The sequence below is a fragment of the Nematolebias whitei genome, chromosome 4, assembly GCF_014905685.2.
Source record: "Nematolebias whitei isolate Nwh7 chromosome 4, NemWhi1, whole genome shotgun sequence".
NCBI classification, from domain to species: Eukaryota; Metazoa; Chordata; class Actinopteri; order Cyprinodontiformes; family Rivulidae; genus Nematolebias; species Nematolebias whitei.
In genome coordinates, this window is record NC_056501.1 from 11,180,703 (window position 1) to 11,203,285 (window position 22,583).

The window sequence follows — 22,583 nt, forward strand, 5'->3', positions numbered from 1 at the left end:
TTTCTGACAAACTCACACTTCCAGGGGACTTCACACTGAATGACCAGCTTCATAGTTGACTTGTACAAAATAATTGTACACATAAAGTAGATAAAATAAAAAAAAATCAATGAGCATCTCACTTCAGAAGCTAAAAAAAAGAAAGAAAAAAAGATTTTTGCATCCTGGTTATAAACGTGATATGATCATTGTCAAAATGACTATATTGACTTATTGTTTTTCTTTCATTAAAATCAACACAGTTTTGTTCAAAACAAAAGAATGAGCAAAGGGTTTGAATCAAAGCCAAATTTTATACTAAATTCTACAAAATAAAATGTTGCAATTCATCACAGTTTAAATCAATCACAGTTTGGAAAATAGATTAACTGCTTTCAACTTCTTGAATTATATTCTGAGAAAAATATCTGGATGATTTATTATTATTATTTTTTTTTTCATCAAGCAAACAATTTCTCTTCAAACTGATTCTTTGGAGAAAAATGTTAATTGGTGGTGTTACACTGCACAGGACAAAACTCCTTAATACATGGCTTATTGGATGTCTTCACATGTATTAGATTTAATAAGAAGATAAATAGAAAATAAATCAGCACCAATAAGAGCATTTACAGTTTAATGTGATTTTCCAGTCATGATGATAACTTTAACATACATTAAAAAAAAAAGAGAGATTTACTGTGTAAACTGATTGCCAGGTTTGGCTACATAATATTAAAAAAATAAACAGTATTGAGATGAACACATTTTCAATAGTGTGTTTCTGAAGGCATAGATTACTAAGTACTGTACTAAGATTAAGATCATCATCATAAGTAAACCGAGGTGCTGAAGAAGTGATGGAGTCTGTGATGGCGCAGGCATTCAAAAATACAAAAAATATAATCGAGTTGAAAAAAGACAAGAATAAAAAAATGTGGAGTTATATGGATACATACTGGTTTCATACCACTTGACCTCACAAATTTTTAACTGAAATAAGATGTTCTAGAATTTTACATTTTTATATAGACTGATTGTTTGCATAGAAAAACTCATAGTCTCAAACTAAAACAAGTAAACAAACGCGCATAACAATAAAATAACAGACGATAAAAAACTACGAGTTTATGTTTACACTTCAGCTGGAGTCCGCTGTTACCATAGCAACTGCAGCGCGTCACACAGAGGACTCGCGCGTGGTGATTCAGTTTCCGGTTCCAATCGTTTCCTGTGAAGATAAAGCAGGGTCTACATGGAGAAACTGGAAACATTTACACACTGACGCGCCGAGCACTTCTTTCTGGTTGTCGCTATCCCCGCTTCAAGAAAACTGCCCGTCTCGGCAGCCGAGAGCGCGTGCGACATAATAACCGAGCGGAGGGGCTGCAGCCAGGCGTTACAGAAGTCAAAATGGCGGCTGCTCTAATCCATCTGTGATCACTCCTCGGTAGCTGCACCCAGCAGCCCGCTTCTGGTCACCGGCGCTTCGGTTTCACTCGGTCAGTCGGAGCACAGTCTGCACCGTCATGTCGGATTCAGAGGAGGACAGCCAGGACAAGCAGCTTAAAATTGTAGTGGTTGGAGACGGAGCGTGTGGGAAGGTGAGACCGACAAAGAAAGACGTTTATTTTACCCGAATTAAAAGCGAGAATAATCTTTCTAGTGGCGTATTTGTAGTCCAACAGTGTGTTTGGCTTTTAAAACGTATTTTAGTGTCCAGCTTCCGTTCCTGCTAACGCTGCTGGTTTCCTGGTCACCATGGCGACCGACGCTAATGTAGCTAGCCTAGCGTGGCTAAATCAACAGAGCTAACAACAGAGCAAGTGGAATCAGAGCTTTTTGTTTGGGGTTGGAGCATCACCAGTTAAACATTTAGGTTAACATCTACATCTTAACTGTTTATTTGTTCGTAATGCAGGAGTTTAAAACCTATTTTAACATTAGAGATTTTCCAGCAAGAGACAAATAATTGTGTTTTTGTGCACATGTTTTACTTGCTCGTGTGCAATTTAAAAAAAACAACATTTTTTTGTAATTAAGTTTTTTTTTTTTTTTTAAATATATCTTAAAATGTTAATGTACCAAAAAGTTTTAAAATTAATCAGTAAGAAGCAGTCAGGATCCAGTGTCATATCTTTACATACATAGCCTTCATTTGTAAACCTAGCAAAAATTATACATATATGTTTGGTCAGTTATTTCATTGTTGTAGTAACACTTCTTGGCAATAAGTCTTATGTATTTGGAAAGCCTATTATTTCCACTTAAATGGTGCCACATTTGTTCGTAAGATGCAGTCATGGAGCGGCACAGCTGAGTATGAATGCTGTGTCCATGAAAACTTGCCACTTTTTTTGACTAATGCCATACAACTTATTCTGCTAGTGTCTCTTGTTTGGTGTTGTTTAATGGATTGCATATTTGAAGTATAAAGAATCAAGTCGCATAAGCAATTTACAACGTATTTATTTAACAAACAAGGGTCTCAGTAGCGCGTGGAAGAACAATACACTGTATTTTTTTCAAATGCATTTTCCTCACAGTTGCTGCACAATTTACAGGAAATAAACAGGCTTTTAAACGGTAGAAGAAAGTTTACATTTCCAGTAACACATCATCTGCGAAAAGCTAAAACCGCTCAACTGTTTTTGCATGATTAGAGTACTGTCTGTATCCTGATGCATGCTCAATAATCCAGGTAGAAAAATCCTGTTTGTACTGTCTGTAGTAACTAAGTTCTTTGAAATGTCCAAATTCATAAAGTAAGAACAAATTCCGCACAGGTTTTCTCATATCAATGGCTAATGTGTCCTTAAATTAAAAAAAGAGTTGGTATAATTTGTAAATGGCTGCCAAATACAACCTTTAAGAATAGCTGAAGTGACTGAAAATAAGTCACCAACTGTAATGTGCATGAAAGAGCTGCTGGGGCTCAAGAAGTCAGATCGTTCTGATGTATTGGTATGTATTTACTGTATGTTCACATCAAAGTGCTTTGTTTACATTGAGTGTGGACCTGAATTACAGAGATGCATATCAATATATCAAGGTTCAAGGTGATTTTATTATCAGTCGCATCACACACGGTACATGAGGTGGAACAAATGTGTGTACAGTACTCAAGGTCCCAGTTACACCCAAAAATAGCAAAAATATAAAGTATAAAAAAGAAACCGTATATAAGGATCTAAGATATACACTAAACAATAATAATATAATATAATATGATATGATGTATTAAACAGCAGCCTGAACATGAGTCTGTTGTGAGCAGATGGGTATATAGCAGGTTAAGGTAAGAAATCTGCAGCATGGATAATCATCAACAGCACCAGCATCTCAAAAACTAATGGAGTAAATCATTTCGGACTGCAACACAGTTCAGGATAACATTTTTTATGTTGATTTAAGAGTTTACACAGAGAACCATTGATGTTGAAAACTTCCACACAGTTGTTTTTTGAATATAGTGCCTTACTCTTGTCAAAATGACGCATCATGAATAGTGTTGCATTAAAATGCTTAAATGCTTTTTAAAGATGGTATGAGTCATCTGTCTGGTTCTCAACAAGCTGCTCAGTTGTGTGGCGCCATACTAAAAAAACAAGCTTTTCACAAAAGTCTTTAGAGGATGACAATAGAAAATTGTAGCTCTTATGACAATATGGATTTTACTTGAGTGGATTAGCTTTGCATAGTTATTAATCCATGTTACTGTATGACAATGCTTATTGAGCAAATAGTAAACAATTTATTTTATCTATAACTCTTGATTGTGGCAAAATAATATGACAAAGACTATTACATGACTTTAAATAAATGGAAAATGGACTGCACTTGTATAGATAATCAAGATACTCAAAGTGCTCTACACTCCAATCTGTGCCCTAATTTACCCATTCATACAGCACTCTACTAGATCTCTACAAACACATCAGTTCACATGAATATATTCCTATGGAAAACATATCGGAGGCAATGAGAGGTTCAGTGTCTTGCCCAGGGATGCTTAAGCAAGTGACTGCTGGTGGAATCAAACCCCCAACTCTCCCATTGGAGAACGACTGCTCTAACGACTCAGCCACAGCTGCCCCAAACTTTATGCTACCTGCAGGTCCTTTTAAACTGAAAAGTGATTACATTTTCTACTAATTTTGAAAGATTCTGAATACAAAATTTAAACTTATTTAAAGTGGTAGCAATAAGTTCCCTGTTACTTTGAAAAAATAAAAAATAAAAGTCAGCACAAATGAAATCCTATAACCAGTTATGAAAATTGTGCAGTAAATACTAGAAACAATATTTGCAATTTCAGGTCAGTGTTCAAAATGTGACTGCCATATCTCATAGTGGATTAATAATTATAGCTTTGAGTCAGTCTCAAAGATAGCATAGTAAATTTAAACTCTTGTTTTATACCTATTAAGTCTACCCAGTCCTTAATCCACAACATGTGTACACTTGAATGCCGTTTTTGTCCGGCGCTTGTGGTCCTGTGCTTTATTGCAACTGAGATAATTGGTTTTGCTTTATTGAAACTGTTGCTTGCCTCAATGAATTTGTAAGAAATATGGATTTTAAGGCCTCAGCACCCAAATTAAATAGGCAACACACAAAACTTTAGCAGTTTGTTGTGCTGTACCGTGCATAAAATGTTGATAAAGGTTACAGTTTGCTTAGCCTGGCTCCTGCAGCTGAATGCACGTCTCCTGGCAAATGCCTTTTCAAACCTCGTATGCATACATTATATGGCTCCTGCGATAGGTAAGAAAATTGTGTCTTGTGGAAACGTGAGAAATGCTCTGTTTTTGCAATCATTGATGCAAAATAAAACTTTGAAAAGAATCACACTTTACTGGTGTTAGAGATGTGGACAAATGTAAATTAGTAAATTTCTTGTTTTTGTTAAATCTGCTCAAGGATCGTAACTAGAGTGAGTTATAATGGTCATAGCTCAAAGTAAAATGTCTACATCAACAACAGAGGCATTTTTCCCTCTTCAACCAAACAATTACCAGTATTTGTAATAAAGGAAGGAGGTCGTCATGGTAGTTAAGCCATGTTTCTTCTTCCCTGCATCTTGAATGACTGTGATTTTAAGGGAAGGATGTCAAGCGCTTTTCAGGTACACGTTCCCTCTTGTAACTGATCTCTTCTTCCTTTGGGAGAAAGAAAATGAATGAAGGCGTAATGGCTAGACTCGATGAGAAAAATGAATGTTGTCATTCTGGAAAGTCGACATTTCTTTTGGGAGACGATGTGTGTCTATGCGTTCAGAGGATATACACACAACTCAGTTCCCTGTAGATACGCTACATTAATAACCCTCCTCACACTGCTGCCAGGTGTCAGCTCGTCTCTGTCTGAATGACTTACCTGCTTGTCTGTTTTGGACAGAACGCAGGAGCCCTGCCCCCCATTTTGACTAGGCACCACTGACTGACATCTTGAATGCTGTTTCCCCCCTTATTAATGTCAATTTGCTCAGCAAATGGCAATCGGATCAGTTTTTCTTGGACAGCATTTTCAGTGGTATTTTTGCTTGCGGTTAGTTGTCCATTCAAACTACAGGGAGATGTGGGGAGGCTTGTCCACCTGAGCAAGATGTTTGAAAAATATGGAATCTCACATTTAGCCAGGCTCTTAAAACGTTGGGCTGAGCTTACACACTAGTCTATTTTTCAGCTTAAGTTAGAAGGCTCTCAGTTTTTTCTGAGTGTTTGCTGCTCTCTGACCCATAGGACAAAAAGGAGCTTTGGGTGCAGGCCCTGCACATTGGTGGATACTTTTTCCAGGACAAATTCCTAATCAGCCATAAGTTATGTCTGCTGTAGCTGCTTAAGGACTCTAAGTGTCATTTTGTTACAGGCCTGTAAAAATGTAATTCTTCATATGAGTTGCATCACATGGTCAGTGCCTTGTCTCTGCAAGTTTCTTGTATCAGCAGAACTTCCTCATTTCCCGACACTGGTATCATTGGTGACCCTGTGCTGTTCTGTTCTCTGTTGGAGAGTCATGATTATTACATTGACTGGTTAGTTCCAGTTGTACTGTGGGAAAAAAAAAAAGAACTAAGTTAAAGAGGAGAGCCAAGCTACTGGAATGCCAAGACAAATGGCCAACAAGGCCAGCGTGAGCATGTGGAATACATTTTTGCTGTCCAGACTTGTTAGTTTTATGTTGTCAGTGATTGTTTGGGCTACTTAAATGGCTGATTTTCTCCTTGTTGCATCAGTCACCTCTGGTAATTTCTCAGTCACACTTGAGGCTTTGACTTACTCAAAAAAAAGGTAGAGTGGTTAATTTAAAAAAGAGGAAAATATATTTATATTTTTGGCACCACCAAGAAAACATTTTTCAAGAAAGTCATTGGCACAGAGTCGGTAGGTTTAACTAGAAAAATAGAATAGAATATAAACTATTATTAATCCCAATGGAAGTTTAACATCCATCTACAAAACGCATAACATGACATGGAAACCCCCAAAAGCTATCATAAAAAGCCCTCTTATGCTGTTATTGCAAATATCACTCAGCCCTCTGTGAATAGCAAGCAGCAACCAGGGCACTAACGATTTATTGTTAAGCCGATTTCCATCCCTTTGCATGTGAAATACTAGTTTTGTCTGTCACCAGCAAACTGGTTGATCCGCAGCTCCTCAGAGTGATTAAGTCTTTTGGATAAAATACGAAACGTTTCAACAAAGAAAAGTCCATCTGATTCAACCTTGTTAGATATCTTATGAAGCCCTGTTAAGAACTACTTAACAACTACCTTAAAAGCCACAAAAAATACCTAAAATATCTCATAAAGTACAGTTTTAAAGAAGCTCTAAAAATATCCAGATTCATGCTCAATAATCTAGGTAGAAAAATCCAAGAAAGTTAAGTCAGGTCCTCTGGACGGTTTATTGTTTGTTGAAACGTTTCATCTTTCATCCAAAAGACTTCATCACTCCGAGGAGCCACAACAAACTCAGTCTTATATCTAGCACCTGGTTGACCCACTATGTGAAAGACGAAACGTTTAACAAAAAAAAAATGAAACCGTCCTGAGGACCTGACTTAACTTTGTTGGAAGCTCTAAAATAGCACATTACATGACAAGACATTCCACACAACAACTTGCCACCTCACAAAATAAACAAAATAGATAATAAATAATAAATATACCATGAATTTCCCTTGGGATTAATAAAGTATTCAAGTTCAAGTCAATTTTATTGTAATTTCCATCATATGTTCTACATGAGGTGGAACAAAATTATGTACACAGAGTCCCAGTTACACCCCAAAATAGCAAAATATAAAGTACGCTAAAAGATCTAAGATATACACTAAACACAATGTAAAACAATACAACGTAACAACAGCAGCCCAAACTTGAGTCTGTGGTGAGCAGATAGGTATGAATGAATACAGCAGCATGAGATAGTCAGCAGCGTGAGATCAGCAGCATGGATAATCAGCAGCACAGATATGTCACATATCACCAATTAAAGTGGCATTGCAGTGATTTTTATTTTCTTTTTCTTTTTCCCATACAGTGATTATTCTGGTTAGGGATTTATGAGTCTAACAACTTCAGGGTAGAAGATGCTCAGTCTATTGGTTCTACACTTAATGCTCCTCAACCTTCTGCCTGAGCGGAGCAGGAAAAAAATTGTGTGCTGGATGAGTGGGGTCCTTCATGATGCAGGTGGCCCTCTTCCTGCATCTATAGGTGTAGATGACTGTGATGATGGGGAGGCTGACCCTGACAGTCTTCTGTGCAGCCTTCACCACTCTCTGCAAAGCTTTTCTTTCTGCAGCTGCGCAGCCTCCATGCCACACGTTGATGCTGGAGCACAGGATGCTCTCCACTGCACACCTGTAGAAGGAGGTGAGGACTGAGCTTCCCAGTCCAGCTCGTCTCAGCCGCCTGAGGAAGTAGAGTCTCTGATTATTCTTTAAAAAGTCAAGATTTGCTAAACATAAAAAAGTGTTTACTTAAAATAAAAGATTTGGGTAAACCACAATAAGGAGTAATTTAATTTAAATTACATTATTTGGCTTTCTACTATTCAACTTAAAACTAAACACTTTGAGTGCAAACTAAAGCAGATACGACACAGGCGTGAGTGAAAGCTTAGGGGATTGACAGACAAAATATAGGTTTAAATCCTTAAACCAGCAGTGATTGTCAGACACCATATTAAAATACATTTACTGACACATTTGAACACTGATGGAATCCCATTGCTTCACTTTTCTGCTGCGTTTATGTAAGCACGCTGCTCTAAACATAGCTAATATACATTCAGCACTTTATTATTTTTCTTAAGCTCATCCATCAAAGTGAATTAAAGTTGGCACAGACAGACTGGGCTATGAATTCCCATGGATTTTAGGAGAGCCCCTAAGATATCCTTTTTTTTCTTTCCCCCTTCTCAAATACAACCTTGACAGTGATGGAAGTTTTATAATTTGTGGCAATTATTAGGTCTGAGACATGACACACACACACGACACCTGTTTTTGTAATTCACGTTGATTTGCACTGTCACTCCTGCGCCTGAGCAGTGAGACGACAGAGCGGCAGACAACTGCACGAGTGACGCTGCTCCCTTCTAGTTGATCAATGAGCTTTTGAAGGATTTGATTTGTGAAATTAATGTCCCGCAACCCATATTTCAAGATTTCACTTTTTATTAATTATTTCTGCTTGCTTTTGTTAGACATCCACACAAAAGTGCTTTGGTAAGATACATTATATCCTTCTTTTTCAAAATATTAGGAAGTGCAAAAATAACTAACAAAGCATAGTTTGGCATTTTTCACATTTTTTTTTTTTAAAGTTTTGCCAAATGAAATATCTCCTTCTCAGGAAGTCCTTTAATATTCTGTATATTATTCCTGGAAGGATTTTTGCAGCATCTTGTATTTCACTCCGGTCCCTGCTGTGCAGAGAAGATATTAGCTTTAACAAATATTACACACTGTATGAAGGCATCTCTTGTATTTCAATTATTTTTTTTAAAATGCTTAACTTTCAGAAACATTTTTTTAGTCATCTTAATAGCAGCGTTTGTCTGGTACTTTTGTCACTCCGTTTCAGACATCACTCGCCACTAGATTTGCACAGGAGGCCTTCGGGAAGCAGTACAAACAAACCATTGGCCTGGATTTCTTTCTGAAGAGAATAAGCCTTCCAGGTGAGACACCTTTATAATCTTTAGGGAGTGCTTTCTTGTTCTGAGACGCTGTGCAGACACGAGTTTCACAAGCAAACATCAGTGGGCTGTATGTTTTCAGTGAAATACTGAGAAAATGCAATTTCAGATATAGTTTTTAGATTTTTAGACTAACTGGTTTATAAGCTGTCTGTATACAGTAGCTATTATGTTTGCTCAACATTTTTAGACTGTTAATATAAAGGTTTATCTCACGCAGAGGCCTGATCACCATCAGTTTTTATGCATTTGTTGCTAATTCTTTTTCTTTCTTTCCATGAATAATTTCCCCTTAATGTAGGAGCTGAATGTGACTTTTCTGGTTGCTCCTTATTGTAGAGCGTCTGCCATTTCTCAGCCTTATTCACTCTGAAAGTTCTCCTCTCTTGAGCAAACAGCACACTTCTTTTGGACTCCACAAGGCCAACAGTCAGGTTATGCTTAAAGGGACAGGCCTTAGTCATAATTCTGGGGACACTTTTAAGAGAAATAAATAACATTTTATTTCCATGTTGCTAATCCAGGTGTACAACTGTACTTTGTTCATCACCACATGAAACAAGGTCACCCACACACACACACACATTCACTGTATCCCTTTTTAAAACATTAAATAAATGTTTATTGCTTTATGCTATATTTAAACGAAAACACTCTATTTAACTTCCTACGATCTCAAATGGGGATTTTCAGAATTCCAAATGGTATTTTTTCAAACTCGGCCAAAAGGTCCAGAAATCCTCAAAGTGGCTCCATTCTTTCGTTACTAATAAAACAACATTAGGCAAAAGCAAATTAAGTGCTAAAAGTAAAAGTTATGCTGATTTGTGAGTTGGCTAAGGGATTCTATTTTGATTTTGTGTCCGTTTCAGCTCATGAGACTTAGGAGAACTAAACCCCCAAAAATGTTGTGGTGGAGTCGGGATGAAAAGAGCCAACTATAAGCACAGGCTGGACTGAGCGTCTTAATATGAACCTGAATAAATGCCGTTAATCGCTTGACTTCTCTTTCCGGTAACTTTCTCTCTCTCGAAATAAGCTGTGACGTGCTCTGTGTTAAACTGTAGCTTTTGTTAAATTATAGATCACATATTTCTGTATCACTGGGGCAGCAACAAAGCTGGATTCAACACCTGAGTTGTTAAATGGCCCATTTTCCAAGGAATTGAGTGTTGATGAGCTGATGAAGAGGAGGGTGGCTCTTCGAGCTGGGTGGTCCTGGACTTTGTTAGGACCCCCACCCGGCCTTGTACTGGAGAGGTTGTGTGGGTCTCTATGGGGCTGTAAGAGTCTTTTGCAGCAGGGGGGCGAGTAGCCTATAGCCTAGAGCTGGCCCCTCTCACCATGAAGGCCCAGCTTGTCAAACTTAATGTACATTTTCCAATGCAGGCAGAGGTGAGGCGAGGCCGACTGGTACACAACAGCCTCCTCTGTGTGTGCGCTTTTTATAACAATACCTCTTCCAGATGTCCCTGCCAAACCAATGAGGTCGAGGCAGTGAAAGGCATTGACTAGAGGTGAAATCTACACGATAAATTCTGTTAATCTTTTGAGAGATTTTGGGCTATATCAATATCACATTACTTTAAAAGTACAGTATCATACTAATGTATCTGACTTTATATTAGTTTTAGTGTTTGTCAGTTTTATTCACAGTTGGATAATTTACTTATTGCATAACATAAACAGAAATGTGTCAGAACCTCTGAGTCAGCATATTTTTTTTAAAACAAACTATCGGGCCTACTGGATGGGTAGGGATGGGTCTTTATGACACCAAGAAGCCATAATTCATTGCCCTCCTCACTGTAACTTGACTTTAACTGTGTATAGTCTAGATGTAGTGACTGTGAACCCCAATGTTTTCTTTCCTTGCTTTAAAAAGTGCACGTATGAAGGGGCTGAGTCATCCAGCCGTGTCCACGCTGTGCACTCTGATCCTCTTCAGAGCAGCAGGGTCTTCATCACGTCAACATAAACCCCTCGCGGCCTGATTCTCCCTCCTTTTCATTTTAATATATCTTAGCTACACATTTTATTTTTCAAAGAAAGAAAACATTTATTTGGATTTGTTTTTTTTTTGTGCTTGTTTTTCTCTCTTTCATTCTGTTTCTTCCCACAATTAGGACATTTTGAGTTTTGATTATTTCTATTTACCCCAACAGCACATAATTCTTCAGAACTAATTTACTTGTCAGAACACGGCACAATGCGAACAGCTTTGCCACATTAATATGACAGTCTTTTCTTACAGCCAGTGTATTGAAAATGTTAAAATTAGAGGGTAAGCATACACAGGCATCCTTCGATCTCTCAGCTGGATATAATTGGATGTGAGCTGTAAGTGATCTGCCAGTTCAGGGGCATTTAGCGTGAAAGATCAATTCTATTTTTTCATTTTTTGTCATAACAGTTTAGACTTTTATTATAATAAAAATGGTCAAATAATAGGGTCTGGTTACAGCTTGATCATTTGCCACAGGATTTTGTGCTTTGTGAACCCCCCACAAAATAAAACGTCCAGAATGGAAACCCACAAATCACTTTTTTTTTGGCATTTTTTTTTAATTCTATGTTAAGCTAATGTTTAATCAGTCAAAGCATTTATGAAAAACATAAATGGAAAACTAAATTGTGAAATATGATTTTGTTCATAAAATGTAATTCCTTTATAAAATTTCCAGTATTTGTTTTTCTTCTGTTTTTGTTTTTTCTTCAATGCAGGCAACTTGAACGTGACTCTGCAAGTTTGGGACATTGGAGGCCAAACTCTAGGGGGGAAAATGCTGGACAAATATGTATATGGAGCTCATGTAAGGACCCACTCATATACAGACATGTTTACTTATGTGCTCAGCTCTTACATAATAAATATTAAATTATTTATAATGTATAAAATTTAATCTGTCCTCAGGAAAATTAATTTATTGATTTGATGACAACTGAACATTATTATAAGCATAAGGTGTCGGCTCAAGTGGTGGTCATTTGGACAAAAATGAGTGTCTGTCGCCATCTTTTATTTGAAGTGGTCCACTTAAAGTTTAACTAAAACCATATTGAAATTAATCATCTTATATATGGCAACATTTTTTCAATGTACCAACTATAACAACATACTCTGTCATTTATCAATAGAAGCTAGATAAACTGGTTTTTTATTACATAATTTTCATATACTTAATAAAAGTGTCTCTTCTTGGCATTTTTTCAAAACCTCTTCCATTGCATTGAGAGGCTATCATTAATTTTTATTACTATTCTTTATTTATTTTCGGTGACAAATTACTACACTTTGCTTAGTGAGTTTTCTCATCAGCATTGCCTAAAACTTTAACACCTTTTGTTTGGCACGGGGTATCCTGTAATTAATCATGGCTGTTCAGAGAGGCTCAGAGTAATTGTCGGAGGCGTAAGCTGTCGGCACGACCTTGCGTGTTGTGACAGTGCGTGTCGGTTGAACAAAATGCAACAGAAAGCTTTTCAGTCATGTTGCATCATGCAGTAAAAAGAAGACGCGTTTTCTTTGGCACTCGCTCAGTTCTAGTCCTTTAGAAAAAGTAAAAGTTGTAGTACTTATAAAGATAGCTGAGCCTATACTTGAGCTATTTGCTTTGATTTAAGCCAGCAGCTCTTGTGTCTCTTTATTTTTTGATTCATTTATGTGTTCATTAAAACGACTCCTTTTGACCTGAATATTTGCCCAAACATAGCTCTGGTATTGTTGCATGGCTCTTTTGGCAGTGTTATGGCTTACCGAGAGAGGAGAAAAACTCGAAGCAGACAGCCTTCATTCATTAGCTGAGACGGTTGATAACCAAATGTGACCTTTGTTCTTGAATGAATCAACATTATGGGTACCAGAAGGAACTATTTATGTTCAAACCACTGTTTTGGTTTCTGAATGTCCAAAGTTGTAATAAATGACAACAAAAAGGACCAAAGTTTACCTGTGAAGGTGAATGATTTCCCCATTAAATGCGTCTGTCGCCAAATGTAAAAAGAGAAACAGTGCCACCTACTGATTTATTTTTCCACTTTATATCAATAATAACCCTGAGTCATCTGAGGTTACAGAAACTCTGCTATGTATACACTTCTCTTATCTATCAGTGAACAAATGTTCATGAGAGGTGCTCATGATAACCTTAACCTTTGTTTTCCAGGGTGTTCTGCTTGTTTATGATATAACCAACTACCAGAGCTTTGAGAATCTAGAGGACTGGTTCAGCATGGTAAAAAAGGCCAATGAGGAATCTGATATTCAGCCGGTTGTCTTCTTAGTAGGCAACAAAAGTGAGTATTAACATTCACAGATTCACAGAACTCATACAATTCTGCTTTAAAAAATGTTTGTTGTTATGCATGTGGACTTTGGTTTCTAAGAAATAGCTATGAATTAACTTATTGAATTGGAAATTTCTGGATGATTTTGATTTTGTTGGATTTTTTTGCGTGCTTGTAAGTGAAGGAGTGAGTGTTTGATGATAGCAGACATGTTTGCAGAAGCACTGGATAACTGATTAGTGTGATAAGCAGTGGGAATGCTGATGTTTGTGAGCTCATGGGAGTGACTGACTTTGATTTAATATCCTCGAGCCAACGGACCCAGGTTACTGCTTATCTACAGCCCTTTCCCTCCCAGTTGGTACCCGTCTGCTCCACCTCAAACCCCCCCCCCCCCCCCCCACTCCATTCTGAGCCTGCTCTCTTGTCCCACGTAGTCAGTTAAGGTGAGGAACTCAACATTAACCAGACAATGTTCTACTATCAGTCTGCAGCCGTACCCCAATCTTTCAAATAAAGACCAATAATGAGAACTCTATTTAAACATCTTGCTGACAAATGTGGAGTCACGGCTGCTGTGCTGTTATTGTAAAGCAAGGCATCAGTGTGTGTGTGTGTGATGGTGACTGTCCACCTTCCTGAACAATGATGGACTGTCAACAGAATGGTGCCTGCACACAGGAAGCTCCCACTAATGTTACTCAATGGGGCCCATAGGTCATGCTTTAATACGCCTGTCTAGAGCAGATTCTCTTGTCTTCACCTTCGATGCAACTTTTGATGCCCTGACTTAAATGCAGGGCGCCTCTGTATTTAGGCTAGGTTTTGGTTGTGTGGGTAAGAGTGTGCATTGTAATATTTAGGTAGCGTTTATCCTTCTGTCAGGCTTCCCACATCCCACAGCTCCACATGCCAGTCACTCTCCACCCATGGCTACAGTGCCAAGACTGGTCCAAGTGGGTTTTTTTTCTGTTCCTGAAGACTGAAAAAAGAAAAATAAAACCCCACACAGATTGCCCCACTAGGATTGATCAATTATCTTGCAAGACTTCATGAATCTTTGAACTCATCCATGGACTGCTTCTTTTTTTAGAGGGCTTGAAGCCAGAAGTTACGTATAGAGATGAATGTAGTCCATGATGTAGTAGTTAAATGAAGCTAATGTGGAAGTTTCCTTAAGTGTTTTGACACTGATTATTGATAGGTAGTGGCTCCCAAACACAACTCCAATAGACTCTTGTTTTAAACTTTTTTTTTTCATCAAAATCTAAATTACAGTTTTCTCACAAGCCATTATGAATTCATCAGCTGGACTCAGTCATTGAATACTATGGTCTTGGCTCTATTAAAAGCATTTTCCTCTTTTTCTTTTTTAAAATGACCAAGATGGTGAAAACGTAAATCTAGACCAAGAACTTTAAAACAGCAATTTCTAAACTAATGAGAAATATAATGTTGGCTATGTCCTTTTACAAAATTTACAGCCTATTCTTGAAATACATTAGTCTATATGTATAGCTTGAAAAGTGAATACTCACATTTTGTTTTACAGTTTAGTCTCTGGATTTTTCCCCTCTCAAGAACTGTGGTTTTCCCCCTCCAAATTCAATACTTGGCACACATTCCCAATGAACTAAGCAAATGAATACCCAGCATTCTTTTTCAAGTAAAGTTGGGATTTTGAAATGTTCCCAAGATAATGCAATAAGAGAGGCAACACGTTTAGGACAACTGAAATAGAAAGTACCGACATAACAAGGACCTTACAAAAACAGCAGAGTTGTCTCTGAGGGCTGTAGTTTTAGCCACTCAAACATTTTTTTTTAGTTTTTCTAATGAGATAAACTTAAGGTGGATACTGAATGTCGATGCCATGCATTCATTGTTACTTACAAGAGTGACTGATAACATCAGTACCATGCACATGTGCATATCTAAAATGGTGCTTTAATATTTTACTGCAGTGTTTTTGGAATTTTGAAAACACAGACACTAGGCCTGTCACGATAACAAATTTTGCTGGGCGATTAATTGTCTCAGAAATTATTGTGATAAACAATAATATTGTTAGAAATGTGACAATAATTAGTAATTATTAGGGATGCACCGATCCACTTTTTTTACTTTCGATCCCGATACCTAAATCTAAATATCGGCTGATATCGATCCAGTTCCGGTATCATCATCATCACTGATTTTATATGAGGCTGTAATAATCTCCTCTCAAGTACAATTTGTACAAATATATGCATGCATGTCCAAAAAGGCAACTTGAGGTAAGTTGTATTAATGTTGGATAAGTTTTAAAGTTAGAATTAAATTCTAACACAAAACATGTTTCTTTTTATTCCTAGTTTTAAAGTGGATATTAAAGTGATTAATTTAAGTGATTGTTTAGTTATTTTATATTTTTTTAAATAAGGGGCAGATATAAGAATTATTTTTCTTCTTTCTGCACTCTTTTCATTCAACGTTTTATTTTGATGATTTCTTTTAATTTTTGTTTCTTTTAAATGAATGAATAAATGAATAAAATAAAATAAAATGTTAAATGGCTTCAAACACCTGGCATAAACCAACAGGCATGTTCCTGTTTTTAGTATTTTACATCACTTTCTAATGTAGCTGTTTTTGTTTTTAATATAATTTTCAAATCATATGTTTTTTATGATTGTCTACTGTTGTACTGATAAATCGTAAACTATATCTTGACTGCAAGTATCAAGCTGTGAAATCTTTCGTTTTCTACAACTGATAGTGGTTGGTCATGAATCATGATGAAGTTTAGCAACTTCTCTGTAAACATTTGAGCTCCGTGGTTTCAGCGATGTCTTCTTCTTGTTCAATCCGAAGCAGGCAGCCTGATTTGGGTCAGCCGCGCTCAAGTCTGTCCCTCCTCAGAGACGGGCAGACTGAGCGGGGCAGATTGGATGCAGCTGGCCGGGGTCGAGTCGCCTGTTGTGGGTTGAGCAAAGAGCAGCGCCCTGCTGAAGCCACGGAGCTCGAATGTCCATCGTAAAACTAACTTTACCGCGGTTTAATGTGGTGCTTTGGCTCTGCAGACATTGAACGATGCTGTCTTGTTTTGTGGTGTTTCTAGTGTAAAATACTTCCACACAGCGGACATGTTTAGATGAAAAGTTTGTTAGCTGTTAGCCACAGTGCTGCTAGCTCAGTCCTCACGTTGTAGCTGGCTGCAAACTATGAAATGGATTTCCTGAATGTGAGGCGGGTCTTATTACTCTGGGTTCATGAGACACGCCGCCGTTCAGGAAATCCATTCCATAGTTTGAAACCAACTTGCATCATGGATTGGAAATATCGGCAGGTGGATCGGAAAAACCCGCCACGTAAATTATGCTGGTATCGGAGGCCAATACTGGATCGGATCGGCCCCATCCCTAGTAATTATTGTCAAATTTAAGAAGAAATATTTAATTTGTTTTGCATGTAATACCTTTATTCAACCACTGGATGGTAGTATAAGACAGTTTGAACCGAAGGATGGATAATGAGGGAGCGAGCAGTGGGTAAAAATGGGAGGGAGGCCTCTTGATATGACATGGGCTGTCTCTTTTCATTTCTCAAAATGGTGGATGCTCGGCGATGCTTGAGCTCTTTAGCATAGCATTTTTCACACAAAGATTTTAATAAAATAATCAGTAAACAAGTTTTCAGCTTCTTTTAGCAGAGAAAAACAACTTTTTACACTAAGGTACGGGTTTCAATCGTGAATTTTGGAGCTTTGACAAGACTGAGTTTTATTTTCCGAGGCCGGCCTGTCAGCTTAGCTCATAGCTTAGTTTCTCAGCTTAGCTGCTTTTAATGATCCAAAAACATGATTTTGGACGGTTAAAACAAATTTTAAAGAGGAAAATAGAAATGGAGGGGTCAATGAAGAGCACCGGAGTTGAGCCTTTTGTCATCCAGTGTCTTCAGTAGAAAGAGAGAGACACGAAGAAACAATAAGGTCGATAAATGAAAATGAGGTAGATAATTTTAATTTATCATGCCATTAATTGATTTATTGTTTATTGTGACATGCCTAACAGACACTACAGTCTAATTTTACTCAGGTGTATAAACTTTTATTGAGCTTAAAGAATCCTATCCTCATTTACCACTAGTTTAAGTTGAACACTGTCCTCTTTACTCTGTGTACGATAATTGAGCCATTGGACTCCGTAAGTTCATTAACGATGCTGTCCCCTCCTTTCCGTACCTACGCCTGTCTGCCCTTCTGTGCCATGTCATTTCTGTGGAACAGTCTTTCTTTTCTTTGGGGTTTGCATGGCCGGCTGGGGTTAAGTGTGCTTGTTAAGCACAAGAATTCTGCACACCCTTGTCCTCTCCAAGCTGGCCAGAGCTTTGTGTTAAATAATGGCTTCACTTGTGACATTTTAGAGAGGAAGTCAATGAAACATTTTATTAAGGGCACACATCTGTGCACTCCATTATTTATCCAAACTCTCTTCCACAGAAGCATGCACATATGTAAAATGACACACTTATGACGTTTCTGGGAACACAGGGGTAATGGAAGAATGCTCAGTTGGTTTAAACACACTACAACTGTGCATACAGTGCAGGCTAATGTTGTATTGTTTGGATGGCAAGTGTTCAGTGGAGTCCACCACCGTCAAGTGTTGCACCTGTACCGTGGTAAGTAGTGTAGTGTTTTCAAAAGGCCCCAAACGATACATTCTGTTGCTCTTTGCTTTAGCTGCATAAAGCTTCTTTGCGACCACATTTTTAAGGAAGAGTGAACATTTTAATAAAATATTGTCACGCTGAGAGTGGCTAAAATTTAGAGTTCCCATCTTTTTTAGACCGTTGCGTTATTTTTAAAACAAGTTCACTGTTTTGAAGTAGTTTACTGATAAAGAGAAGTGCACATATTTCTTTTTAGACATTAAGCCCATGCCATTTATCAAACCAATCTGTTTTCATTAAGTGGCAATCGCAGGACCCCTGCTCATTCCCCACGCATCACCCGTCTCACTGCCAGTGCTCTTATTCCCTCAGGAACTCTGAAGCATCCATCACTGGCTTGTACAGCCCTTATTTGGGTGACTTAAATGGGTTCAGTTCTCTTAACCCCTCCTCATCACTCATGGCTTTTTGCTCAGTGGTTCTAGTACTGTTCACTGGCAATCCACTCAAGCCTGCATGGGAAATGTTATCTTCTGCAGGGAGATGGGGTCTCCCCACATTAGGGGAATTTGTACACTCAAATATGGCTCACCTGCCTTTTTCTTTTATTTCCCAGTTTGACTTGTTCTCCAAGCCACTATCTTTACCCATCTGTTAAACATCCTTGTGCATACATTTTCATCCTTGTGCAAACAAACTCCTTCAATCACACACTTATACCCACTCTTTAGACTTATCTCTCACTAACACCTTTGCTTACAGTAATGTCTTTTCATTTGCTCTGTGTCTCTGCTGTGTTAAACAACATGCATGTGTTTGCTCTTTACATGCTATGGCAGATCTCACTGCATACCATACCGTCACACTTCTCTTGCCCCAGATTTCCATTCAGCCATGAGAAAGTTCAAGTGAAACATGGATATCCTCTAACTCTACATTTCTCATGAAGCATGTATTTGCCCAACAACATTGTTGGTCTTGAGTTGTTTGCCCTTTTGGCTTGGCTTTGGGTGGAGTTGAAGGCTCCCCTCCCCAGCTCTCTCAACCCTGTCACCTCTCTGCCCCTGTAAAGCTGCCACAGTTCCTGTCTGTTCAGTGTAGGCCTGCACATTTTTTAATAGAGAGATGCTCAGAAGTCCAGGAGTGCAGAGAAGCTCAATGCACTTCTGTTTTTGGTTTAGCTCAAAAATGTTTTTTCTGGCTCGACCCACTCGTACTTAGGTCCTCTTACAACAAACTAAAAGGTCCTAATTGCCCCCAAGGGAAAGGTTTAGCCACAATAGACATGTGGTGGGACAAAAGCCCAGTACTCTTACCCGACATGCTCGCCCCTCCCCAGATAGGAGGGATGAACACGTCAGCAGTGTCTGTTTTGCTCTGTGGATAGCAAGACCGCAGGTTTGACGCTGTAAAACATTATATATACAGTAAGGCCCAGTAAGGCATGGTGTATGGTTGGGTTGAGACCTGGTATGTTTACAGTTTACAGCAAAGCCAATCTTTCTTGTTTCTCTTCACATTTTATTTAAGGTAAAGGGTCAAACTAGATGTGTGTATCAAATTTTCTCAGTAACCGCACTGACCGTTGACTGCCGTCTGTCTGTAAGTCTGGAAAAAATGGGAAATGGAGATTCAGATTACAAAATACAGAGACGTGAATAAAGAATTTCCGCCGTGTTACACTGATAATCAATATAAAACCTCAACTGCAGAACCTTAAACTCACTATTGATTAAGATGTTTTTTCTAGTTTTCAACATTATTTTTTTAAACTTGCCCACACAGCCAAATCTCAGTTTTTGCTAATTAGCGTAAGTACTAGGATTTAATTGTACCAACTTTTAACACGGCTATAGTTTCTGAATTCATCTCTCTTGATTCTTATGCCTGTTGAAACATGGAAATTCCTCATTCATTTTAGCCATCCATAAAGCAAATATTGTTGCACATGCTGTAGATGATCAGTCTTCGAATGCCTTCTTGTGTGGTAAGTCATGGGCCATTTGAGTTGCACAGCACAGCTTAGCCACCTGACCGAAGTGCAGCCTGGAACCCTCATCATACTCAGGCTATACTTTATTTCTTTGCTGCTTCACAACATTGATATGGAGGAATTCCTGGAAGAGCCCTTGCTGACACAGGATTGGACAAATAACTGACTGATGTTTATCCGCAGGCATATATTTTAAATATATGTGAAATATCAACAGTTATTCCATAGTTTTTTGTGCTATATCTGCACAGTAAGGCGTGAAATATTACATTGAATTTTGAAACCTGATTTAGCTTCAAGTTTTAACACTGAACATGTTTGTTCAGGCAGTTGTGATCAGAGTTCTTTCCACGTTTTGCTTCACTGCTTTGACGTACACTGATGGAAACCAGTTTTTTTTGCATTATTGTGCACAGTTAGACTTTATAATTAAGAGCAAACTTAAAAGGTTGACATGCATATAATTATGAAGACTGCCACGCGCTCTGTATAATTATTATAGTTATAGTGCCGGCACACAGAGGCAAGTATTACTGCTCTCCCATAAAAGTCCACTTAGTTTAACAGCAGCAGGAGAGCGCAAAGGACATGGCCAGTGAAACCTGGACTGCGTCTTGTGCGGTCGGCTCAGAACTGGGCTTTTTGTTCACTTTTCATGAGTCCTTGGAGCCTTTTAAGCCATCCTGCAAGGCCCTTGGCCTCATGTTTTACTATACCAGTGACGGCCCAGTTCTCCAGCTTGCTGCTTGTCTGCAGAGCTACTTACTGCTGGACACAGTTTCACATTCCCTGACCAGGAAGGAAGACTGCATTGTTTAACTCGCCTCTGGAGTATCTGATTATGTTTTAAGGTGTGAATGCATGTGTGTATGGGGATGTGTGTGTTTGCACGTGTGTTCGTGTCTGCACATCATTTCACGAGGAGCGATCGAATGACGAGATGAGCTGTGATCAATGAGCTGTCGACAGAACACTTCTGACCTAGTGGAAAGCGAGTCCCCTGACGGTGCCGGCCCGTTTCAGGCCACCGGGGCAGGGGCGCCGGTGCACAAAGAGTGCTCTGTCTCTGTCAGGAACCCCCTGAGGACTCCTGCATGGGCCCCGCTCACCTCGACAACACCCAGCTAACTAACAGCACTTCATCTGTCTGTACTCATTCAGAAAAGTCAAGATTATGTTATCAACTTACCCCCAAGCTTAATATTCTATGTATTATTTTTAGTAGTTCTGCTGCAGGTCCAGATGTAGCTCTAGTGTCCTCAGTCTGTAAATAAATTGTTACTATGGGCAGGTACACTTTTGCTCTAGATAAGGGATTTTTGAGATTATATAGTAAACAGATAGTTGCTCTAAATTAAATGTTCTATTATTTAGAGAACAAATGCAGCAAACTATAAACAATATAATTTTAGTTAAATCTAATAAAATGTTGTGTTACTTGATTTCTCAATTCATCTAAAAGAGAGAAACAGTGAATTTTAAAACAGTAACGTATATTTTTCTGTTTTTCTAAGAAAATAATCTGTAAAATGAGCAGCAATTTTTAGAGAAGAAAGTTTTTTTTTTTAATGTTTCATGAATATTACAGGTTTAAGGTAATCATGCTCTTTACTTAAAATCACATTTTTAAGGGCTCTCTTTGACGCTTGTGGGATTCAGTCATTTAAATGCTTCACATAAAATACACTACGTAGCTATTTTATTTTATTAGCCACTTGTGTTGTGAAAGGTAAATCAACGTCTAATTCAATCACTCTTAACATTAGAATGATTTATTATGTTTTCACTGACTTTAAAACGCTAAGCATTTCCCCATATATTGTAGCTGGAAATTTATTGCACAAAATAAAATGTCACTTAGAAGTAATTTTACATACTTTTTATCAGACCTTGTGGAAAAAAAATCTGCTGCTCATTCAGACTCCTGCAGTTTAATTTGAGAGTAGATGGTTTAAAGGTCTGTGCGACGATCTACTCACACATGTGTTTTGTGGATATAATTATTTTTATTTCTTAAAATGTAGATGAAAAACACTGACTGACTTGTGCACAAAATGGTCCTTTTTATGTAAGAGCTACAGTGACATTTAAATATGAACACAGGCATTTTAAGATTATTCAAAGCAGCAGGAGTTTGTCAAATAAAAACAAATTCAGAATTCAATGGAGGATAAAAAACTGCATGGGGGACCTGACTGCGATAATGTTTTTTACGTTCAAGTCAACTTTATTGTCGTTTCCACCACATGCGGTACTTGAGGTGGAACGAAATTATGTACAAAAAGTCCCAGTTACACCCTAAAATAACAAACATATAAAGTATAAAAAGAAACTGTATATAAGGATCTAAGATATATGCCAACCCCCCCACCCCCCCCCCCCCCCCCCCACCCCCACCCCCACACAACAAACACAACAAAAACAAAACAACAAAAAAAAACAAAAAAAACCAATTA

The 22,583-nt window shown here is 38.1% G+C and overlaps 1 protein-coding gene across 2 annotated transcripts in view; it reads left to right on the top strand.

The window, feature by feature from the left end:
- The first annotated feature begins 1,167 nt into the window (after positions 1-1,167).
- Positions 1,168-22,583, top strand: part of rab28 (RAB28, member RAS oncogene family) — a 34,584-nt gene continuing 13,168 nt past the window's right edge. For both annotated transcript variants that reach the window (XM_037675689.1, XM_037675688.1), the window contains exons 1-4: positions 1,168-1,583; positions 9,080-9,176; positions 11,919-12,007; positions 13,361-13,490. In XM_037675689.1, the coding sequence (XP_037531617.1) occupies positions 1,509-1,583; positions 9,080-9,176; positions 11,919-12,007; positions 13,361-13,490 (391 nt within the window). In that variant the 5' untranslated portion in view covers positions 1,168-1,508. The remainder of the gene's footprint in view (positions 1,584-9,079; positions 9,177-11,918; positions 12,008-13,360; positions 13,491-22,583) is intronic.